The following is a 20,287-nucleotide window of genomic DNA, read 5'->3' on the forward strand; positions in this document are numbered from 1 at the left end:
CAGGATCACCAAGAGAGTACTGAAACCTTGCAGGAGTTGTTGGTTTTCAAGGGATGGAAGGGACTGTATAAATATATATTTTTTCAGCTTTATTAAAGACTGATTAACCAGAAAAAAGAAAGAAATAGCCATCTCAGACAATGTGCAATGAGGAAATGTCGAATGACTCAGGATGACTCAGTTGTCCAGCAGCAAGTGTGATGTTGAAAGTGAATTTGAGAACTGCAGTGTTTCATTACACATAATGAAACAACCAAATGTGATTCTGAGTCTGTTTGGAGGTTACCACAGGATATCTGGCCAGAGTTCAGTAATCCTGTGTGCCGCTCTGCATTCTCCTGGCAAAAATCCCACAGCAGTGTTTCTTTCACTTTAAATAGCTCAATCCATTCATCAGATGGCCTTTTCCCTGGGAAAACCACAAAAACACTGCCAAATTAATGATCTCTCATGATCTCATCTCACTTAAACTTGTATCTTCTTTTAAGAAACTCTAATAGCTATAACTTAATTCTAAAATAGAAAACATTGAATTGTCTAGCTACTTAATATTATCCTTAGGGGTCCCATGGAATTGGAAACTGGATGTAAACATAAACAAATATGTTTACCATCAATGATCCAAAGCAAAAGTTCACAAGATTGTCACAGACCTGCAAGACAAGATTCCAACACTATTACATATAAAAATGTATCTGCAGCAATTAAGGAGCCCAAAAAGCACCGTCATGGCCACCATCATCTTTTGGGAACAGGATTGTAACTATTTATATCACAGAACATTTTACAAAAAACAATAACATACATTTCTCTTCCAACCTTAAACCAAGGTCCTTCTCCAAAATGAATAATTGTGTATTTTAGTGGTCTAAACAAACAACCTCTGACTTGTTTATTCTTTTCAAAAATAACTAAAGTGGATTATATGAATATGCATTTAAAAAAAACTTTGTTCAAGATCTCAGAAAAATAGTTTATACAAACAAGAAGGCACAGGAGGCTTCAGAAAAACTATCCTTCTGAATCTCTGTCTACAGACTACAGACAAGACTACTCAGTTTTTCTTGGCAAACTTTTCTCCTGATTTCTGTCCACGCCAGCAGGAGTCTCTCGTTCCCATAGTAACAACCCTTCCATTGGAGCCGTAAGTGAAAAAAGAAAAGAAAAAAAAGTTAGCTTCCAAGTGGTCGTCTGGAGTTTTTATGCGTCCTAAGAAAAGCATTTTTTTTGTTTCCCCGAATCTTAGTCATTTCTGTTTCATTTTTATAACTTATTAATTCATAACGAAAGTATATTTCAGAGCAGTGCGTTTACAAAGTAGAAGAAACAGCTCGGCAAGGCTCGCTGTGAAAGCTAGCCAAACCCTCTGTGTCACAGGCTCTGCTGTGTATCAGTGTCCGGAAGTTCTTGCGAGGGGGGAAAAAGGGAGAAAGGCATGAAAAGAAGGAGCTGGAAGAAACATTAGACCAAGAATTTTCGTGCATAATAAAACAGCTCGTTATGTGAAAGGCTTTTCCCCCTACGGTTCAGATTACTGAGACGTCTTGTTGCAGTTCTTTAATTATTAGCCGCCTGTGCTGAGTTATCGATGGGTCTCCCGACGTTGGAGTTCAGTGATTCTTTGCTGGATAGTCCGGAGTTCAGAGAGCGGCTGCAGTGCCATGAAATTGAGCTGGAGAGAACCAACAGGTTTATAAAAGACTTGATAAAAGATGGAAACATGCTCATATCCGCCCTCAGAAGTAAGTAAACAACGACTGATTAATGTTTTGTAAGATTATTTAACCTGATTTGGCGCACGGTGTGATAGCAGAGAAAAGCCCGAGGCCACCAGTTCAATCCCATTTAGTTTACATACTTAAACTCTCAGAGGACAGATTTTTCTATATATCGTTATTTACCTTACATTGGTGCGGGTAGTTACTATGTAATACCTATTATATAATGTCTGTATGGTAAAAGTACCATTACTTAACTTTAAACGGAATTTTACTGTACATTTACTATGGATAACCTGCTGTTTAAAAATACATATTGTTATTGATTGCACATTAGAGATGATTTAGTGGTTGATGGATTTTAACTACATGCATTAATGGAAAGAATGTCATCCGGTACCAGGGACGTTTCCAGAAAGTTTTGTAAAGGGTGGCAAAATGGGGACCACTAATTATCTTGGGCTGTTAAAAAGAAAAGAAAAAAAAAAGCCCCAAGAGATTTTCAGGATTTTTATTTACTGTTAGTATGTTATGGCATAACCTGAAACTTAGGTCTGATGTAAAAATCACGATTCCCTTTTTAACAGCCTAACAGTTCCTGTTTTCAAATACCTATACTCCAAAAATCACCAAATGTGATTTGTGATTTTAGTCCTCGAAACATTTGTGCACATGACTTTAACAATAGTTACTCTCTTAATAAGACATTTAGGAAAAAGCGTACAATGACAGACAGAAAGAAAACAAATTGATTTACATGCATGTGGTTTTACATGTGCCACTGTCTATTGGTGTATCACATTAAAGAAAATAAACTGAAGCTTGTGAATGTGATCTGAAAAAAAATAGTTTACAGGGTGTGAATACTTTCACACAGCAAGACACTGTTTTAAAAATTGGAAAATGTAGCTTCCTCTTTCTCTGTTAGAATTATCTTACTACTTCTTCAAAGCTTGAGAAATCGGTACAAGTTTTCATAGACACTGCAAAGCAAACCCTTAGGTTGTAATGGGTTAACAACTGGAGGGTCGAGATTCTTTCTTCACTTAAGATGTAGTGATGCAGTGCAGCATTTCAGTCCCATTATGGTTACAGGTTAACAGAGAAAGGCTGAATTACCATAAAAACTAAACAGCACAGCGTCTAAGAATCCCAAAGCCTCTTCGAGAAAGGCCTACATTTACATCAGATTAGGTGGCTTGTGCTAATTTATCAACCTTTTATTTATTAGCATTTATTTTTACTGACCATGATTATGTTAAAAAATGTTATTAGCAATAGTTGATAATCAAAAATCCTCAGACTGCAGTTTTTTTGCTTTTATCCTTTATCTTTTATAATTAAGGTTATTAATTTTTCTTCTCATTACTGATGAAGCAGCTTCATCTAACATGTTGGTGTATTCCCCTAACATTAATTCTCATATTCAGAACTCCTTTTGTTGTTAGCACAATTATTTTATTCTGGCAAAATAAAAATTAGATAATCTGATCTGAAAATATTAATTGACATATCAGCAGCATTTTCTTCCATCTGGTCCAAATGTTTGAAAATTAAGTCTTTGGGTTTAATTATTAATGTCTAAATAAGAGCTTTACAGTTGTAGAAATGTAATTAATGAGATTGGGTTGAAATAAAAGTTAATTTTTTTCAGTATAAATCTGTTCTTTTTATTAGAATTTGTCCTACTGTTTATCATTATCATTATAAAAACTTGCAGTTACTGATGTTTACAAGCTTTAAAAACTGTCTGTACTCTTGTAATTGTCATTTTTACAATTCTCTCCACTGTTTTGTTCCATGAGAGCATCAATAATATGAATTAATTTAAAAATATGATTAAATGCAAACACATTGTGCAGCTTGGTGATTAAAAATCACCCGACTTTATGTAACTGGTGTCCTAAAGACTCTTGTCAAATGTTTTTCAAGGTTGCTGTGCCACACAGTTCCTGCCATCTGAAAAAGGCCACAAAGAAGTTTACATTTTTTATCGCCACTTTTATCATTTCCACAATATTACCACCTGCTTTTTACACAGCTAGTGTCATCTCAAGCCACATTGCAAAGACAAAACCCCCTGAACTGCAGTGTGAAAGTTAGGAATATTTAGGGAAATCTGTCTGATGGCTCATTGATTTTAAAAACTGACGAAGACTCTTCACCTGCCTGCAGGTTACGTGCATCAGTGGGGTCAAACTAAATGGCTGCATTGTTCTTGAGAACAAGTCCTTTTCTGTTAAGAATCACCTGAGACACCATATTTAGATCCAGCAGAGTGCAGTGTGTTATTTGAGACACGTCTTTAGCGTTTTTAGGGCTATTTATTTCTTAAACAAGATGAATTGCTAAACTCAAGCAGACGAGAACAAGTCAATTTAGTTTCCATCTTATGGCTGTAATGAATAGGACTTTCTTTCTGTTCCTGGTGGTGGAGAGCTTTGGGTTATTCAGTTCCTTTTACATGTTGAAAACCAAACCTGACTTCAGATCCCTGCAGGGGTTTGGTTCGGATCGCATCTCACAGCAGCGCAGTGTAGTGACAGAGTGAGACACACAGAAAGAGCATTTAACACAAACACATGCGTTATCACCAGGTGTGGCAGTTCGCTTACATCAGACTTTGACACTTGGTATCACATGAAATGCCAGATCCTTGTTTCAAAACATCAGGATTATTTCCTAAGAGAAACAGGGATCGTTGTAATTGGTTTGACCAGTGACATCAGTGAGCTTTTATTAAAATTATATTGGCAACATGACTATTATACCCGCCTGTCCATTTTCCTCAGGTCTGTCTCTGGCAGTGCAGCGGTTCTCTCAGTCGCTGCAGGAGTTCCAGTTTGAATGCATTGGTGATGCTGAAACTGATGATGAGATCAATATAGGTGAGAAAAATAAATCCATCTATGTTTTCTCTGAAAGACATGACTCGACTTCAGAGATTATAAGTCTGTGATTTGTGCTGCAGCTCAGTCCTTGAAGGAGTTCTCTCAGCTTTTAAGCACCATGGAAGAGGAGAGGAAAAGACTGGTGAGAGTTTACGCTTTTGTTTTATTCATATATATTGTTCATGTGCAGAGTAAAAGGAGACTAATCTACAGACGTAAACAAAACCGGTATTTTCAGCCATTTCCTTTCTCAGGTTTTGTCTTAATGAAACACATTATTTATTAAAAAGAATTTCTGCAGCGGTACAAACGTCAAGTCATTTATGTGTATTGCACATTTCAGCAACAAGGCAGTTCAAAGTGCTTTGCATCTTATAATCATCATACAGTCACTAATTATGAAACAACATATAGCAATATTTTAACTGAACCCATCAATTTAGATTCCTGGCTCCTCATTCAAACTGTCTGTTCTTTAACTTCTGAGTTCTTGAAAATAATTTTCTTTTTTTCTTTTTTTGCCATTTAGGAAATAGAAATGTTTTGGTGATTCAAACTGATCTAAAACAGGAAAAGTTCAGTGAGAAACAGAGGTTAAGTGTCTTTTATACAGAGTGTGTTTACACTTGGTTTCAAATGAGATTAAATTTCATACTAAAACCCCTCTTTTGCAGCATATTATTGATATGTTTGTCTTTCTTTTTTTCTGTGCTGTTGCAGTTTATTCATTTAAAATCCGGTAAGTCAAACAGCTTTGAGACGCGATAAAGATCATCTGGAAACAGCATCATGCTGGCACTTTTTATTTACACATGCATGTAGAAACGTGATGCTTGTCACGCCGTTTCGGCAAACAGCTTTCTGCTGGGGCTTTCTGTATTATTTGACTCGAGCTTTGTCTCGTCATATGTTTTGTGTTCCCTTTATTTCTAGTTTTACTTCTGATCATCAGTCTAAATTTAGACACAAACACAAGTTAATATTGAGCAGATTGTGCGTCGATGTGAAGATTTTAGTCCTTTTAGGCAACTTCTCACTAACCTCCTTCTTTATTTGTCTCTTGTTCTGGCTTTCCCACAACTTTGATTCACACATTTGTGGGTTAACTTTGTGCCAGCAGCAGTGTGTGTTCACCGCAATGTGGAAATGTCTTGGACTCAGTGATCCTCCATCATTTGGAGGCCTTTGTGAGGCCTGACTCAATTCTGGCACACTCTGTGTGAAGCCAAAGCTTAGACCGCTAACAGAGACGTATAGTAGGCCGCCTTATATATAAGCCCTGGTGTGAGTGTGTGTGTTTGCCTTTGTGGCTGCCTGCATGGTTTGGTTGCACAGGAACCATGTGGAACCTATTCTGGCAATTCCCCTGTGAGACTGAGTGCAGTTTGACTGCCTGGGAAAGTCCATAAAAGGTTTCTGTGTGTGTGTGTGTGTGTGTGTGCGTGCGTGCGTGCGTGTGTGTGTTTGTCTTCTGTCTTTTGCTCTTTCTGTGTGTGTTTTGATTTTTTGTGCTTTTTTAAATTCACTGTAACTGGAACCCTGGTGATTGGTCTAAACTTGGAATAATAACATCATTATTCAAGCTCCTTTTGGAAAATAGTTTCCTCTAAAATACTTTTCCTGTTCAACCTGAAAGTTCTCTTATTTGGATTTGACAATCCCTCCCGGTCTCAGTTTTCAGTTTCCCTCCACTTATTGTGATGTGTTGAAAAATCCAACATTACAAAGAAAGCAGCCCTTTTCTTTGGGCACCAGTGCAACATTAAACTGAAGTTAAGGCGCAGCGCCGAGTTTTTCTTTGTTGTGAATTGAATTTTAAATTGATGAATTTATTTCAGACATTCCACTAAGAGGAAAAAAAACAAAATAAAACAAAAGTAGTACTTGCAAACTCCTAAGTGTAAACGCAACACACACACAGTTACACACAAACAAACTACTTATTTGATGACTAAGTGAATGAGTGTCTGAAAAGAGTTAAGAGATAGTTGAACTTAATCCTACAACCAGTTTTTTCCAGACCGAATACAAGTACAAGTACTTCAGTTTAGGTACTTGCCAATTCCAAGTACCAAGTTAATAAGTTACTAAGACATCACACAACTTTTGAAAACACATTTATTTTATTTCGAATACAGTGGCTCTTCATCTTTTAGGCCTACAGTCCCTCTGACTTTAGTAACAAATCAAATATACAGCGTGACATACGCTGCTGCATACCTTTAAAATAAATTAAAAATAATGAAAGTTAAATTTAAATTTTTACAAGTTTTCCTGAACTATGTAAACTGTAACACATTCAATAAACTTTAGCACCACATCTCTGTGATGGCAGGATTTTACACGTATGTTTGCTCTGCTATTTTTCACATTTCTGGAGTTTCTGCTGAAATGTTGGTTGTGCTGGTTCTCTTTGAATTCAATGTTGTGCTTAGTTTTCAAATTCTTTGCCAAATTGGTCATATTAAAGGAGCATTTTTCAACACTTGACAATTTATCTAAGCAAGCAGACAGTCTGCTTTTGTAGTATCCTCCATGTTTGTCTTGAAATATGCACAAAATACAGACATTTTTTCCCTCTTCCATCTTCTGTTTTTGTTTTTTGGGAGTGTCAGTAAATAACTTCTTAATGTATTATCACTACCACCTTGTATGGAGTGTTTTCGCACCCAGCCCAGGAGAAAAACCAGGCACAAAAGTGGTGACGGTTCAGAGTATCGGGTTGCTTTTACAAGAACCTGACGCTGGTATCGGTACAAGAAGAAAAGGCACTCTCTCTGTACTTAATGAGTACATCTAAAAGTGACTCATTGAATCACTAAATACAAATTTAATAATATTGACGACATACGTCGAGGTGACTTTGGGATATTTGCAACCTCTTAAGGTTTTGTATTCCATGATTCTATTACAAGAGTTAAGTTTACAGTGATAGGAAGAAATTATTTGATGAAGGCCTACATTTTATTAGCAAAACACAGGATTGCAAAACTATTATGTCAAATTTATTTAGCTAGCACTTTAAAACAGGTATAAAAGGTGGTAGAAACTCAATTTAACGACAGAACTAACTTGTTTATCTGGCTTTAAAGAGCTGTCAGAAATGAAACCAAGATTCCTAGCAGAGGTCTGACAAGACCGAGCCAAGGAACCAAGAATCTGATCTGGATTTGTAGTCTGAAGTTTCTGACCAAATAATAGAACTTGAGTTTTGCTTTCATTGAGGTGAAGAAAGTTTTTTTCCATCCATAATTTAACTTCAGCTAAATAGTTTATCAACAGCTGAAGAGAATCAGTTGTACCATTTTGGATTTTAAGGGGCAAATAAATCTGGATGTCATCTGCAAAGCAATGAAAGGAAATATTACATTTTCGGAAGATCTTACCAAGAGGCAGTAAATACAAGATAAACAAAATGGGCCCTAAAATTGACCCTTGGGGAACACCATACTTTAAAGGTCTGGCCCCAGAACAGGATTGGTCAAGATGAACAGAGAAATTTCTGTTTCCTAAATAAGATTTAAACCTTTCGAATACTGAGCCTCGCAGGCCAACACAGTGTTTTAATCTATGTAAGAGAATCTGATGATCTACAGTGTCAAATGCAGAGCTCAAATCTAAAAGTAATAAAACTGCAACGTTGCCTGAATCAACTAAGAGGAGATCATTATACACTCGGAGCAAGGCAGATTCAGTGCTATGAGCAACTTTAAACCCAGACTGAAACTTCTCAGTTATATTATTATCTTTTAAAAACATTTCAAGCTGAATAAAAACTAATTTTTCAAGAATTTTAGATAAAAAAGGCAATTTAGAAATGGGCCTGAAATTTGCTAGCTCACTGGAGTCTAGATTGGTTTTTTTAAGAAGGGGGTTGACCACAGCATGCTTAAGAGTAGATGGGACACAACCTGACTGCAATGAGGTATTTATCACCTTAAGAATATAGCTGCCAAAAATAAGAAAAATGTCTTTTATCAGACGAGTAGGAAGACACTCCAATGGATAATTTGAAGGCCGCAGATGCTTAATAACCAAAGTCAGTTAATCTATAGAAACTGGCTGAAAATGCTCCAGAATAGCTATGCACTGTGGCATTCCATGGGAATCTAAATCTACCAGCTTATTCGAGCCTCTAAGAGCTCGAATAAGTTTGCAATTATCACATATTGCAAGCTCCATCCACTATATCCACCACTCTGCATGAACTTTAGTGTACCAGTTGCTAAGATCTGCATCTGGTGCAGATGTGAGGGGCAATCAGACTGTATAAAGCTGGCTAAATATATTAGCAGTCAATGCATGAAGAATTTAATTTAAAGATCTGCAAAATGGTACATCCAGATCGTTGTCTGTGTTTACAATTTTGCTCATAAAATGCAATTGTGATTCAATATATTTTGCAGTTTATACTTTTTAACCCATTTAACAGCCTGAACCCTCTGACCCTTGTCAAATATGTTTGTCAACATAGCATGTGTTATCTTGACATGTGTCAAGATAACACATGTGATTCCTGTGTTATCTTGATCTCCATGTAAATAAATTGTTGCTGTAGAATAAATCTCCATCTTCTCAGTGATACTTTTTGTGAAGCTGACCGTCGATTAACATATTATGTCTTATTTGAAAGATTTTTCTGGGCACGTCACCGAATTAAAAGCTTCACAAAAGTAACAATCACTGCGTTGTAGAACGTGTCAAGGATTTGTGGATCTCCTTTAATAAAACCATATTTGAACTTCAACAGTGAACTTGCAGCTGCAGTCCTCATGGGACATTTTTGCTGCTGCTCTTGGTATTTACTGTTACAACAAACTGAACTCACTTCTGTTTTTTTTTTTTTTTTTTTTTTTTCCTTCTTTCAGATCCAGAATGCCGATGACGTGTTGATCTCACCACTGGAGAGGTTTCGGAAGGAGCAGATCGGAGCAGTTAAGGTACATCCACTTCTCTAGCTGGTGAAGTTCAAATCTAAAAACTGTTTATTGTGCTGAGAAGTTATCCAGTGATTAATTAACAATTAGAAATTCAGTTAGTTCAGATAAACGATGGATTGCAGTGTAGAGTCGGTGGCAAGGTCATGGGAACGGACACTGGGAGAGACTGGGAGCATGTCACAGACAGAGACTGTATAAACACAATGAATATGTGATGTCTGCTAACTGCAGCTGTTCAAGTTGATTTATACACTTATCTAACTTTCTCTTTTCTGATAAGAGGACGAAGTGTGATTTACTGAGTTTGTTTGGTTGTAAAAAAAAAAAAAGCAACCTGAAAGTTCAGCCTCAGCTCACCTCTGTGCATTGGTTCGAGCAGCTTCTCAGTTTGCAGAATGTAACACTAATGTGTGAGCAGCACATCTTCAGCTAGACGTTACAGAGCAAGAATATCTGTGGCACATGTGGTGTAGTTGGATACTGCAGTGCAGCTGTTTGGAAGAGAGCTGTTTCTTAATTATTTCTGGCAGAGTCTCTTTGTTTATTATTAACGGCCTCTCTGTGCTTCACCAGAGCTTTTAGTTCCTCAGAGCTGCTGCCTTATTATTTAATAAAAATCTTCCTACTCTTGCAGCAGCTTAGTTGCAGAGTTGGGTTGTTCTGGACAAATTCGCTGACTTAGTAGGCGTATTTTCATGGCATTTTGATGTTAATAGCTCTTACAGAGTAAATCTCTAGTTGCTTTTCCCATGACAAAACGAAAGACGGTTGTATTTCATGTGAAGCCAATCTGCTTTTGAAAACGTAATATACCTTGATGTCTGACATATCGGAGCAATTTTCTTCTGAACATTCTGTCTACTTTGAAATGAGTTTGAATGTGTTGGTGCTTCATGACTCTTTTCACAGTTTCAGTTCTTTCTGTGTTTTTCTTTCTTTTCTTTTTTTTTTTGCTCTTTCATGTCACTGTTAGTTTTGGGGATGTAATATTCAGTAGAAGAGCTTCATGTTTTACATTAGCTACATTATATTTAAGATGCCTAATTTCCAGCTTCCTGTTTTTCTCTCCAACCTCTACAGTGTAACTCACAAATGCTAAAGTGGTTTTCTTTCCATTTGTCCTGTTTAAGTCACTCCGTGCTGTCTGGTCTTGTGACTTGATGTGATTAAAGGGCTGAAGTTTAGTCCTGCCTCCTGCATGTCTGCATTTGGATCCTTTCAATCTATGCAATGACACAGGTTTCCTGAAAAAGACAAATCTTCTTGAAGCTTTTTTTTTTTTTATATTCTGATGTAGTCCCTGTTTGTGATTCAGAAACAACAGCAGTAATAAACAGCTCTGTCGTTAAAGCCTTCGTACAAAACAAGTATGCATGCAATTCCTTCTCTGTGGTTTTAGAAATCTTTGCTGCTAACATCCTGTCTCCTGAAATGTGTTTCCCAGGAGGGAAAGAAGCAGTTTGATAAGGAGACAGAAAGGTATTACTCTGTGCTGGAGAAGTATCTCGGTGTGTCCTCCAGGAAGAAGGAGACCCAGCTGCAGGAGGTACATTCTCAACATTCTCACAAAGCTACAACACGTCTCTCCCACACCTGTTAAGTTACATCACATTCTCAGTATTTGTTGTGTACGTTTTTCCTTATAGGCTGACTCACAGATGGACAAAGACAGGCAAATTTTTTACGATGCGTCTCTCCAGTATGTCTTCAAGATCCAAGAAGTGCAGGAAAGGAAGAAGTTTGAGTTTGTGGAGCCAGTAAGATCATATTCTTTAGTACCATTGTTATGTTGTGTGCAACCCCTTTTTTATATTTAGAGACGGGTATTTGAAAAGAACAATTTCAAAATGGAAGGCAGGCCATTACATGCTGTTTCATCACAGGGAAGTTCGAGCGATTAGACTTTTCCTGTGATGTGTTTTCTACATACAGCATCAAGCCGAGCCATTAGCAAGTGTGCATATATAAACACACTCACTGGAATAACAAGTGAGCCGTGAGCTCAAAAACACACTTTACACACACTGCATGACGAGCGGTAAAACTTTTTAACCGATCGATATCAGCAAAGGACGCTTCCTGTTGCCGTAGCAGGACTTCCTGTGATTAGGTTTTTTCCAGCTGACACAGAGGAAGAGCTGTTTGTTGTAAAATAAACAATGGCAGCGAAGTAAACAACAAGCAAAGCTCAGAGGGGTTTTCTCTTTGGAGCCAGTTTGGGTTATTGAGCAGATGACTGAGAGTCAATTCTCTGTAATTTCCTCGTCACGTTTTAAACTCCCAAGCCCCGAGCTAACATGTCTTCTGTTGATCTCTCCCTGTGCTTCCCAGTTATTGGCCTTCCTGCAGGGCTTGTTTACCTTCTACCACGAGGGTTATGAGCTGGCCAATGAGTTTGAACCCTACAAGCAGCAGCTCCAGTTTAACCTGCAAAATGTAAGTGCTTGTTTTTTCCCTAGCCTTAAGATTAAATCTATGCCTTAGATTACTGCTTTGTAAATAATCACTCACAATTCAACTGCTGGAAAGGGAGTAGAAGTACTTTGTGTTAAAGTGCAAACTTCACACTCAACTGCTATTTCTGGCATATTGTATTTAAACAAGACTTTCTACTAATGAATTATATTTATCTTAACAATTAAGTTAGTTAAGTTTGGGGGTTTTTTATGAGACAAAAAGTCGCTGTTGGTCTTTAGTGTTTTCTTTTCCTTGTCACATTACATGTATATAAAAAAATTATCCGGATAAACCAGAAAGTCCTGATCCAGTTGGTTCAGTTTCCTAAGTCTGAATAAATTAGCTTCTTAGGATGTGTTTGTGTTGCATATTTTTATCAAGTGTAATCTGAACTACGGTTTGGATTTTAATGTCTAACTGGTTTAGCTGTTTAAAATGGTAAAAAAAAATTAGCTCCAGGTGTTGAGAGTTGGTTTCAATGGTCCAGTGAGTTTTGGCTTTTTTTAAGGTTGGCATTTTTAGGGGTAAATGTTCAGCAACATTTTGAAAGGGTTTAGAAAAGTGTTTAAAAACATTTTTCATTTGCTCCATGTTTTGTCATCCTAGTTGAGAAATCGATGTTCCTGGTTGTAATTAGTTATTACTTGAGTTACTTGGGATATCTAAACCCTTCATTGTCAGAGAGTGTATGTTTAACAAGATACAGCTTTAAAAAAAAGAAATATTAATAGCTTGCTCGAAACTTTTAATTAGTAACCATTATGAAGCTCACTGGACGCTTTTTAAAAAGGTGTTCAAGTTGTGCAGCCAAATGGTAAAAGCCATAGACTCACCAATGAAAATGTTAAAAGTTATCTTTAGCTGAATATTAAATTTGTAAGCAATTTTTCATTACTATGCATCAAGGTCTTAAAATTAGATTATGATGGTCTTAAAAGGCTCAACATTTTACTGTTTAAAACTTCCCCTTTACCCTTTATTGCTCTTTTTTATTTACACCAGAAAAGATCAAACGATGATGATGTTCCATACAAAGCTAGGTTACCTAATAATTCACTTTCCTGAATAAGTCACAAATAGACAACTCATTAACCATAAATAAAACCAGTTTTAAGTTGTTTCTAATGCGCATCTTCTTTTAAAGGCTCGCAACAACTTTGAAAGCACTCGTGCTGAAGTTGAGAGGCTGATGAAGAGGATCAGGTCTGCTGAGGACGACTTCAAAGGCCCCAGCTGCTTCACCATGGAGGGATTCCTGTACATACAAGAAAAACGTGAGCTGCTCTTTATTATGCTAGTTACTTTTCCTCAAGGAGAATCAAAATGTCTGTCTTACTAAATCAGACTCGAAAGAGTTACGTTTATGCACAGCAGTGACACGTTGTGTATCCAGGTCCTTTGGGGAGTGTGTGGACCAGGCATTACTGCACCTATGAGAGGAGCTCAAAGATGTTCACCATGAGCAACACAGAGACCAGACCAGCCAGCAGACAGGTGAGCCGGTGGCTCCCATGTTTACTGATTTATTTGTATGGGGAATATCAAGAAAATATTCAGTTGTTTTTGTACGATCTTTAATCATTTGGAGTTTGTGTACAGGTTTGTGTGTCTTTGTCACTTGGAGACTTTTTCCTCTAATTCACTCAGTAACAGTGACCGCACCAAGGAGTTTTGTCAGTGCAACAGTGTTTCATATGAATGCATCTCATAAAAACTTTATGATTCCCTTCAGCTCAGCTGCTCATATTAAAACCTTAAATCCACCTCTAAGAAGGATTGATTTTATGATAAAATCCTTTCTTGAACTTGAACAGGAGAATAAATACTCAAACTACCTTCATCAAATTTGTCTGTCGTGTTTTCGTCATTGTGTAAAATGTTTAATTAAACTGCAGACCAGCAGAAACATTTAGGTTGACCAACACTGTTTTCTGCAGCCATACAGACAGTTTTTCCACATTTCATTTTTCTCACTAAAGTAATTCCTTCCAGTCAGCACTAAACTTTGGGACCCTGCTCATGCGTGTGTGTTGCTGCTCTCTCCGACAGAACGGCGTAGTGACTGGCGCCCCAGAGATGTTCAGGCTACGCTCGTGCGTTCGAAGGAAGACGGATTCAATCGACAAACGCTTCTGCTTCGACATCGAGGTGGTGGAGAGGTGAGCGGACAACCTGACCGAGAGTCTCAGTGTTTCCCATGAATGATGCCTGGTTTATTTTTACCTCCAAATAATTGGGGGTGTGGTTGCCGAATTGAGCTTGGGTGTAACTATGTTTTCATACAGACATGGCGTCATTACTCTACAAGCCCTGTCAGAGGCCAACAGGCGGCTGTGGATGGAGGCGATGGATGGAAAGGAGCCTGTAAGGACACACCCAGCTCCATAAAGAATACATCTCTGGGGAGAAATTTCTGCCGGGGCTACTAGAAAGCAACTTTTACTCATGTTTTCTTCCATGTTTGTACAGATTTACACGCTTCCTTCTCTGCTCAGCAAAAAAGAGGAGAGTAAGTGTCAAGTTCAGATTAGAAGATTCTGCATAAGATGAGAATTATGTAAGAATTGTTTGGTCTGACTTTGAGTTTTCATTTTATAGCGTTTCTCAACGAAGCAGGCTTCAACTTTGTTAAGAAGTGCGTTGAGCTGGTTGAAACAAGAGGTATTTCTCGCCTTTACAACATTTAACCGAAACAATACTTATGTATGTTTGTTATATCTACTGTCGACCTTTATTTATTAACTTGTCTGCAGGCCTTACTACGCTTGGACTTTACAGGACAGGTGGAGTAAACTCTAAAGTGCAGCGACTGATGGCGAGCGCGTTTGGTATGTTGATATTTATATATCTGGGAAAAAAGTATTTATTTTATTAAAAATAAGATAACATATCCATGGAAACATTCTGACATATTAACATCCCTGCAGCTTCTTCTGCGCCCTCCGATGTGCAGCTAGATGCAGAAATCTGGGACAACAAGACTATAACCAGTGGCCTGAAAGATTATTTCAGGTAATCTGGGCAAACAGCATGACATTTTTTGCTTGTTTTTTAAGTACATTTCCCCACAAACTGTGAATTATTTCTGTAAACTACATTCAGGTGTTTGGCAGAACCATTACTGACCTACAGGCTGCATAAGGAATTCATCAGGGCTGCAAGTAAGAATTTTTTCGATTCTACAACAGAAAACATTTTGTCTTGCAAAACCTATCAAGATATAAACATCTATCTAAATTGACAGGCTGGACAAGCAGAGTATTAATCAGAGAAACAACCAAGAAGGTTAATGCTAACTATGCTAATGGCAGATTGCATAAAATCTCAATAAAATAGATAAGGGTTGACGGTTTTAATGTGAGAAGTTAGATCAAGTTGAAGAATACTCAACTTTTGCAAGGTACTTTATTTAAGTTGCTGCTAGTTTGAATTTGTTACTTTGTAAAGTTTATTTAGGGTTAGGTTAAAGCACACCAGGCTCCTCCATCATCGCTCTTTGCTTCTCTCACAGAATATGATGACCAGACGTACAGAGTGAGAGCAATTCATGCTCTTGTATACAAACTCCCAGAAAAAAACAAAACGATGTTGGACATCTTAACTAATCATCTTCACAAGTATGTAAATGATTTCATGGTGCTCTTATTGTTTAGCTTTCACTAGCATTTCTGTTTTAAAGCAGTGTTTAAGAATGATTTATGAAGTAAAATTTTAATCTGTTTTGTCTTTTAAATTGTAGCTCATTTGTTTGTATTTGCCAGATTCCTCTGTGTTTATAGCCATATAGCTGAGCCCCTCTGTTTCTGTTTTGGTGTGTAGTGTGTCCTCTCACAGCGATCAGAACATGATGACCGTGTCTAACCTTGGGATGATCTTCGGCCCCACGTTGATGAGGTCGCAGGAGGAGACGGTGGCCGCCATGATGAACATCAAGTTTCAGAACATTGTGGTGGAGATCATCATTGAAAACCACGACAAAGTGAGTTTAAAAGCTGCCACACACACGTAAGCACAGAGCCCACTCACATTGATGCCAACTGTTTGTGTTTGCGTCAGATCTTCGGCGAGGCTCCGGACCTGTCGGTGCCGCTGCCTCAGGCGCCGTCGTCTCGCTCCACTCCACGGAGGAGCAAGGCCATCTGTCTGTCATCTGGAAAGAGAAAGGCCCGTCTGTACACTCCTGCTCTCTGCCTGGCAGACAATGACAGTGAGTCTTTTAATTTATCTTGTAAATAACCATTAATATGTAAATACGTAAATAACCTAATATACCTTTCTAGGTATATTAGGCTTCCAGGTAGGTAAGTCTCTCTGTTTTTTTGGACTTAAATACATTCTTTAAAATATAGTCATATTCACTTCACTCTACAGAGTGACTCTCAAAAGTCCAGATTATAATTGTAATATCGACTGAACCTCAAGTCAGTCGATTATTTTAGTTAGTGATTATTAAAAACTGATCACATTCTGAAGATTTTTTGAATCACTATAAAAACTTTTTTATGCAATACTTGGAATAAATTAAGGTGACATATAAATAATTCAGTTCCCATAAGAAAATAGACATTTTATTGCCTAAAATGCAATGACAGCATTCTTTTAGTGAACGCTTGATAATTTGCAGATTAACTGATTTTTTTTTTTTAGATTAGCCGGTTAATGATTGGATGGCAAAAGGTGCTTAATCGATTTTTTTTTTTTTTTTTTGTAGAATTTGAAAAACTTAAACTTGAGGAGTTTGGGTATAATATATTTAAAGACAAAGTTTGTTTTTTTTATTTTACATTCAAATGTATATACTTTTAAAGTCTTAATTACTGCTCTGAGTGTGTGCATTTTTAGAGTCATTATATTCCAATGAACAATTATTTAATCACTAAATTAGTTGCTGATTATGTCAGTAATCGATTCAACCTGTTTAATCCAATCAATAATTTCACTAGTCTGGATCCAGTCAACACTTTATCATTTGGCTGTGAGGTAAAGACCTGAAGACGCAAAGCAGAAATTGGGGAAATTTTCATTTTAAATCTTTGTCCTTGCAGTTAATTGGAGCTTCAAAGAAAAAAATATTATCGGAATTTTCTAGTTATATCAAAACAGAGGAAGCAGGTTGGCGTTAGCCTAGTGCCTCAGCTAGCATCTCGCTGTGCTGACGTTCCCTTACTGAAGACTTTTTATAGCCATTTGTGCCGAGTCAGATCTTCCTGTAACTGTTTTTATTTTTTCCTCAATGTTTTCATTGTAACTGTATTCGTTCCTTGGAGTTGTATCACATATCACCAGGACCACCAGACAATAATAGATCAACAGTCTGGCTCCTCAGTGTGTGATGTGGCGTTTCCTCTTGTTTTTCAGGCGACACGTTCAGCAGCAGCCCTGATACGACTCCGATGGGCAGCCAGGAGTCGTTGTCGTCACACTCCTCTGAAAAAAACGGATTGTCTCAGACCTCCCCTCCATCCTCTCCCGCCGCTGAGCCCGGCTCTCCTCCTCCGACTTCCTCCGGCTCGCCGGCGCGCAACGGGAAAGATCAGAAAGCGTCTCCAGACAACGCTCCCTCCCCCCGCCTCACGCCTTCCTCTTCCTGGATCTCCGCTCCTCTGTCCTCTGCCGAGCAGACTTCCTCTGTGTCCTCCTCCACATCCTCCTTACTCTCTGCAGTGGAGAGGTCTTTCAACAGAAATTCAACCGTGTCTTTGTCTTCTGCGAAAGACTCGAGATGTGCTTCCACAGCGTCGGTCCAGCCCCCGTCAGGGAATCGTTCCTCTCCTGTCAGGGAGAAAGCAGCCTCCGTCTCCTCCGTGAAGAGCTCTCAGTCAGAGGAGCGAAGGAACGCATCCTGTGCTGCGGCCACAGAAGTCAGAGGAACAGACTCGACCTCTCCTCCACAGCACAGCACTGCCTCCTCCTCTTCTTCTTCCTCCTCTTCTCTGTTTCCCTACCGGCTTTCCACATCATCCTCTCTCACCTCCTTGCACATTTCAGAAGGTGTGTGAAAGACTCCTTTTTTTTCCGTTTTGCCTCTAAAATAAATAAAAGCCGAAACATTTACCACTGTGCAACCGTGATTCTGATCTCTTGTGTTTGATTGAAGATTACAAAAGCTGTCATGGGTCGGTGCAGAGCCTCATGTCGCTGGAACTACAGGAGAGAGCGAAAGCTCGGAAAGGTCACAACCGCTGTGGCTCCGATCTGACCCCGAAGCTCTCCGCAGTGCCATCCAGCAACGGCTACTCAAGGCCCGTCTCACTGTGAGCGTCAGTTTAGCATTTCTGTGTTCTCTGAGAAAGAGAAGCTCAGGAGGAAGGAAAACCAGAGTGATTTTCATCGCAATTTATATGAAAACTAAATATATTACTTGGTTGTGATTAATAATTTACGTCAGAAAAAATTATTTATTTTTTTGTTGTGTTTGTTTTGCAGATTATCAGTCAGGCAGCCTCAGCGTGAGAGTTCAGTGTTCTCCTCAGCGTTAGACATCTGTCCATCTGGAAGGTAAGGCAACATGGATGATATTCGAAGCTGTCGCCTCCTGAGCAGCACATCTTCATGACTGAATCCCTCGTTAACTCAGTTAGTGAGCGCCTTTTTAACTCTCTCCTGCAGGGAAGCTAGAGCTCTGTACTCCTGTGAAGCAGAGCACAGCCACGAACTCAGTTTTCCACAAGGGGCGCTGTTCACAAATGGTAAGATTTCATGTTTCTGAGAGTGAACGTGTACAAAATAAAATCTGCCCATTGATTTTAAATGTGAATCTTTCATTATCTTACACTGACATATTTTGATCTTGAGAGAAAAGTGATGCTGTTCTGTTGCGTTTTGATTTTTTTTCTTCTTTTTCATCCATGTCTCATGATTGTTTGTGACCACTTTCTTCATCGAAATGTAGATTTGTTTTTAACATAATGCATAAATGTCTTACGCTATTTTCGAAGTGCGTTAAATTAAATTAAATATTAATCTAATTTGTGATTGACCAAATGACTGGTCTAGTTGTGGATACGGATAATATAACTATTTGCTCCATTCACATCAGTCTAGAATAGGCAGAGAAGGATCAGATCAGCTTTGCTATTCTCCATTGAGCCTTTCTGTTATCTTTAAGTCTTGCTCTCTCTCGCTTCCTTGAACGCTGAACAAACCACAGACATCATGGTGTAGAAAATACTGTTTAAAATAACACACAATAACAACTTCCAAACGTAAGAATGTTATTGTCGGGACAATGTGTTCTTGCTAAGTACGGTGTGTTCACTGATAAGAAAAAGATCTGATCAAGCAGAAAGTTGTCTAATTCCACTCTCCACACAATTTCTCTGAGCATCTCTAATCTGTTTGTAGAAGGGCTATAAAAGCCTGCTTCTTTGTTGTCTGAGTTTCCGAGTGATTTCTGTTTTGTTGCTTTCGCAGTGGGTCCGTCTGTGGAACCGGGTTGGCTTCAGGCGACATATAAAGGCAGAACTGGCCTGATACCTGAAAATTACATCAAATATATCTGACAAGGCTGACGAACCGTCGGCACATGAAAGAATCACAAAGACCTGGCTCAGATTTTGAAGGTTTATAAAGAATCAAAACCATGATACTGTAACTGTGACTATTATCACTGACTGCTGTGCTGCAGCATGAGTAATCGGCCTCCTGCATGCGGCGCAGTAGATGTTAATACTTGACATATATGGCTTAGCTTCTCAGTATCGCCTTTTTGTATTTTCTGTTCAGTAATTCTGAAAGTTATGAATTCAGTAAACATATGTAAAAGGTACATAGAAGCAGTATTTTTCTATTAATCTTGGTAATTTATGTTTTAAGGTTTCATTAGTCAGCCTAGAAATTCAATGTTCACACCTCAGTGCCTTGAACTGTATGATTTTTTTTATATGTCCTCTCTGCCAGCTTTACTGCTGTTTAAATAAAAACAAAACCTTCAAATAGTATACTGTATGTGTGAATTCTGCTTATTTTCATTTATTTATGCCTGATATGTGGTATATTTATTTTTAAGCATTGATTTGTTTTTACTCAATACAAAAAGAAACTCTTAGAATTATATCAAACTATGACACATTGTAGGAAAACATTTAAAACACTGAAGAAACAGAAGTAAGCTGTTCTCAAAAGTATACACATCTCTGACAATACCAGGATTTTGTGATGAAAACAGGAAACTTTGAAGACTGAATCCTGAAATTGAAACAAGAGGTGCTTCAAAACAGTTTTAGTTTAAGAGTGTGAAAGCACATGACATTCCTGGATTTTTTTTTTTCTTCTAAAAAGG

At 38.1% G+C, this 20,287-nt stretch overlaps 1 protein-coding gene across 1 annotated transcript; it reads left to right on the forward strand.

The window, feature by feature from the left end:
- Nucleotides 1-1,023: 1,023 nt before the first annotated feature.
- On the forward strand, nt 1,024-19,946 carry arhgap42a (Rho GTPase activating protein 42a). Its single transcript, XM_014992833.2, has 24 exons — nt 1,024-1,742; nt 4,511-4,606; nt 4,690-4,751; nt 9,478-9,549; nt 10,994-11,095; nt 11,196-11,306; nt 11,881-11,985; nt 13,151-13,280; nt 13,400-13,500; nt 14,056-14,165; nt 14,292-14,370; nt 14,476-14,515; nt 14,605-14,667; nt 14,760-14,834; nt 14,934-15,018; nt 15,109-15,167; nt 15,518-15,623; nt 15,826-15,985; nt 16,063-16,213; nt 17,365-17,997; nt 18,104-18,260; nt 18,433-18,504; nt 18,616-18,695; nt 19,420-19,946. The coding sequence occupies exons 1-24, from the start codon at nt 1,589-1,591 to the stop codon at nt 19,506-19,508; spliced, it is 2,892 nt and encodes a 963-aa protein (XP_014848319.2). The 5' UTR covers nt 1,024-1,588; the 3' UTR covers nt 19,509-19,946.
- The last annotated feature ends 341 nt before the right edge of the window (nt 19,947-20,287 follow it).

Source organism: Poecilia mexicana, unplaced genomic scaffold, assembly GCF_051168715.1.
Source record: "Poecilia mexicana isolate PSO_F unplaced genomic scaffold, ASM5116871v1 scaffold_14, whole genome shotgun sequence".
In the NCBI taxonomy this organism is placed as follows: Eukaryota; Metazoa; Chordata; class Actinopteri; order Cyprinodontiformes; family Poeciliidae; genus Poecilia; species Poecilia mexicana.

Bases quoted from the DNA above. Each gene is read 5' to 3' on its own strand.
- arhgap42a (XM_014992833.2), top strand. From the start codon at position 1,589: ATGGGTCTCCCGACGTTGGAGTTCAGTGATTCTTTGCTGGATAGTCCG. The intron at 17,998-18,103 runs GTGTGTGAAAGA...GTTTGATTGAAG, and splicing joins CTCCTTGCACATTTCAGAAG to ATTACAAAAGCTGTCATGGG. The intron at 18,261-18,432 runs GTGAGCGTCAGT...TTTGTTTTGCAG, and splicing joins TACTCAAGGCCCGTCTCACT to ATTATCAGTCAGGCAGCCTC.